This window comes from Arachis hypogaea, chromosome 10, assembly GCF_003086295.3.
Source record: "Arachis hypogaea cultivar Tifrunner chromosome 10, arahy.Tifrunner.gnm2.J5K5, whole genome shotgun sequence".
In the NCBI taxonomy this organism is placed as follows: domain Eukaryota; kingdom Viridiplantae; phylum Streptophyta; class Magnoliopsida; order Fabales; family Fabaceae; genus Arachis; species Arachis hypogaea.
In genome coordinates this window covers 109,943,912-109,946,960 of record NC_092045.1, presented here as the reverse complement: position 1 = coordinate 109,946,960, position 3,049 = coordinate 109,943,912, and the positions used below count along the sequence as shown (strand labels likewise).

Genomic DNA, 3,049 nt, shown 5'->3' with positions numbered 1-3,049 from the left:
AAATAATTTTAAATATTTTTATAGATTAATTATATGCATAATAATTTAATAAAAAAACCTTATACAAATGGAAAATGACAATGATACATATTATAAAATAAAATAAAGGATAAATTATTGAAATAAATCAAGTGCAATCCAAAATTACTCAGATCCCCCAAATCAAAATTTCTTTCGTGAATGTCCCAAGACAAATTTTTATATAAATTGAATTTAATAAATTCGATTTACAGAAAATAGTACTAAATCGAATCAAGTAGATTCAAATTGCATGCAAGCTGAGAAAGGCCATAGATCGAAACAATAAGCTTCGAACTAGAAATGATCGTAAATTGAAACAATTGCATTCGATTTATGAATGCATGTAAATCGAACCAAATGAGTTCAATTTAGGCACGTGAAGCAAACCCATGGTAAATCGAAGCGAATGGTTTCAATTTAGTGGTATTTGTAAATTGAAATCCATAGATTCGATTTACAAGCATTCTGCATCCCAAGTAGTTCGAATCCAATGGATTCGATTTATGCTCGTTCACCATATATAAACAAATCGAATTTCATTCATTCAAACTACAAACAACGAATCCCACACCCAACCCCACTACCCCAGAACCGAGATTTACGGATAGCCGCCAAGGAAAGATCGAAGCTGGAGACATGGAAGACGACCCAAATCGTCTATATCAGCTAGATGGAGTCGCGCATATTGCTGGCGCCATCCACCTCGAGGTTAGTAAAAAAAGTTTTTTTTTTTAAGCATACAATAGTTGTTTTACCTCCTGTACATGGTTTCAAGAGACATTTAGTGAGCTGCCGCAGGGAGCAGACGATGAGATGGTTAGGAAGTATGCCCGTGCGTACATCATGATGCTCCTATCCACACGGTTGTTCGGGGATAGCCGCCAGAGGAAAGATCAAAGCTGGAGATATAGAAGACGACCCAAATCGTCTATATCGGCTAGATGGAGTCGTGCATATTGCTGGCGCCATCCACCTCGAGGTTAGTCAAAAAAGTTTCCTTTTTTAAGCATACAATAGTTGTTTTGCCTCCTAGAAACTGCATCGACAAGTTCACGTTGAAATGTACATGGTTTCAGGAGATATTTAGTGAGCTGCCGAAGGGAGCAGATGAGATGGTTAGGAGGTATGCCCGTGCGTACATCATGATACTCCTATGCACACGGTTGTTCGGGGATAATTCGAGTACCCACCTCCACATTCGTTGGTTACCTTATGCTAGGCTAGAGGACATGGGTCAGTATAGCTGGGGGTTAGCTGCCCTGTCATGGCTATTCAGATGCATGTGCCATGTGGCAAACAGAAATATCGTCAAGTTGGCAAGTCCACTGCAGCTCCACTAGTTATGGATCTTCTGGAGATTTTCTGATTTTCGGCCAGATGGATTTGATGTCTTCCATTGGCAGTTGGCGTCCAGATATTATCCTTTCAACTAAGCATTGTGTATCTAAGAATATGAGGGTTTACTTTATTGTTAATTAAATATTGTGCATTTCAGATAGTCAGATTATCAGCCGACGTTGAGCGACAAGGGGCCTCGTGTGGCGCATTGGAGGCTTAGGATAGATTTACTCCAGCATGGGGATGTGAGTATCTTTTGTTGTAACTCTGCGATAAGTAAATTAGTATTGTAATATTTTACTATATATGGTGACTAACAATAACTACTTATATGCACAGTTCTTGTGGATGCTATATAGCTTCCCGGAGGTTGTTCAGGTGGTGCATCTCGAATCTCCGACCATCGTCCCGATGCTGAGTCCAATGTGCATAGTCAATCCGATTAGCTCAGTCGCACATAGCAGGATCTTCGGCACGAAGAATGTCCAACCAGTAGTGAAACTCGACCTCGGTCTTGGCATAAGCAACATTCACTAACAACCTCTATGCATCCTTACCCTTGAAACTCAGTGCGAAATTGGCAGCTACATGTCGGATGCAGAAAGCCCTATATGCAGTAGGCGAAAGCCAGCCAGCATCAGCAGCTTTCAGTGCAGCCTTAATCCCATTGTGCCTATCTGATATGACAAGTATACCTGGCTGAGGGGTCGCATGTTGTCGCAAGTGAGATAGAAAGAATGACCACAACTCTGCGTTCTCCCCCTCCACTAGGGCAAATGCAATAGGAATAATGTTGGAGTTTCCATCATATGCAATTGCGACCAACAGTGTCTCGCCATATTTTCCATACAGCTGGGTACCGTCCACACTGACCAATGGCTTGCAATATCGAAACACCTCAATATACGGTGGAAATGTCCAGAAAAGCCGATGGAAATAAGTTGATCCCTCATCCACCTGCCCACCAACCCGCACAGAACTCGTCTTTAACACTGCAACACTACTTGGCATTGTGATCTGAACACCCAATTCCCATTGTGGTAAGTCATTGTATGACTCCTCCCAATCTCCATAAATCTAGGCCACAGATTTTTGTTTAGCCATCTAAACCATCCTGAGTTGGTCTGAACCCGAAATGTGCCTCCGTGGCATTCTGCAGTACCTTGATTGAGACGACATCATCAGCTCTAATTATGGGCAATATGAAGACCGATATAACATGATAATCAAGCTTCCTATGATTACTAGATATCGATGTGGTTAGACATGTGTGACGACCATTGTATCGTTTTACCTCCCAAATACATCTGCGCTGGCAGAAGCTAACCCGAATGAGCCATGCACACCCGCTTCCAAATTCCTTGCACTTCCCATAGTACTTGCGATTATCGGACTCCAATACCTTACACTCAACCCCGCGACGAATGCTATATGCTTTCACGCTTAACACGACTTCTTTTTTATCCTGAAACTGCTGACCCACTTCAAATTTAGATACAACTCCTGTATTTTGTGTCTCTCTAGCACCGAACCCAACAGGTACTCCCGGATCTACCTCAAGTGCCATGGCATCCAAGTCTAATGCTGAGAAGTGTGGGGGGTACTGATTGGTACCCGAACTATGCTCCCCCACCCACAGCTGGGGTCGACTGTGGTGTGTCGTCGTCACTATCATCTGCTATTGTGGCGG

The 3,049-nt window shown here is 42.5% G+C and overlaps 1 protein-coding gene across 1 annotated transcript; it reads right to left on the bottom strand.

Annotated features, from left to right (window-relative positions):
* Nucleotides 1-1,902: 1,902 nt before the first annotated feature.
* On the bottom strand, nucleotides 1,903-2,370 carry LOC112717944 (uncharacterized). The gene has a single exon (XM_025769864.1). It carries the CDS (start codon nucleotides 2,368-2,370, stop codon nucleotides 1,903-1,905), a length of 468 nt encoding a protein of 155 aa, XP_025625649.1.
* Between the last annotated feature and the right edge of the window lie 679 nt (nucleotides 2,371-3,049).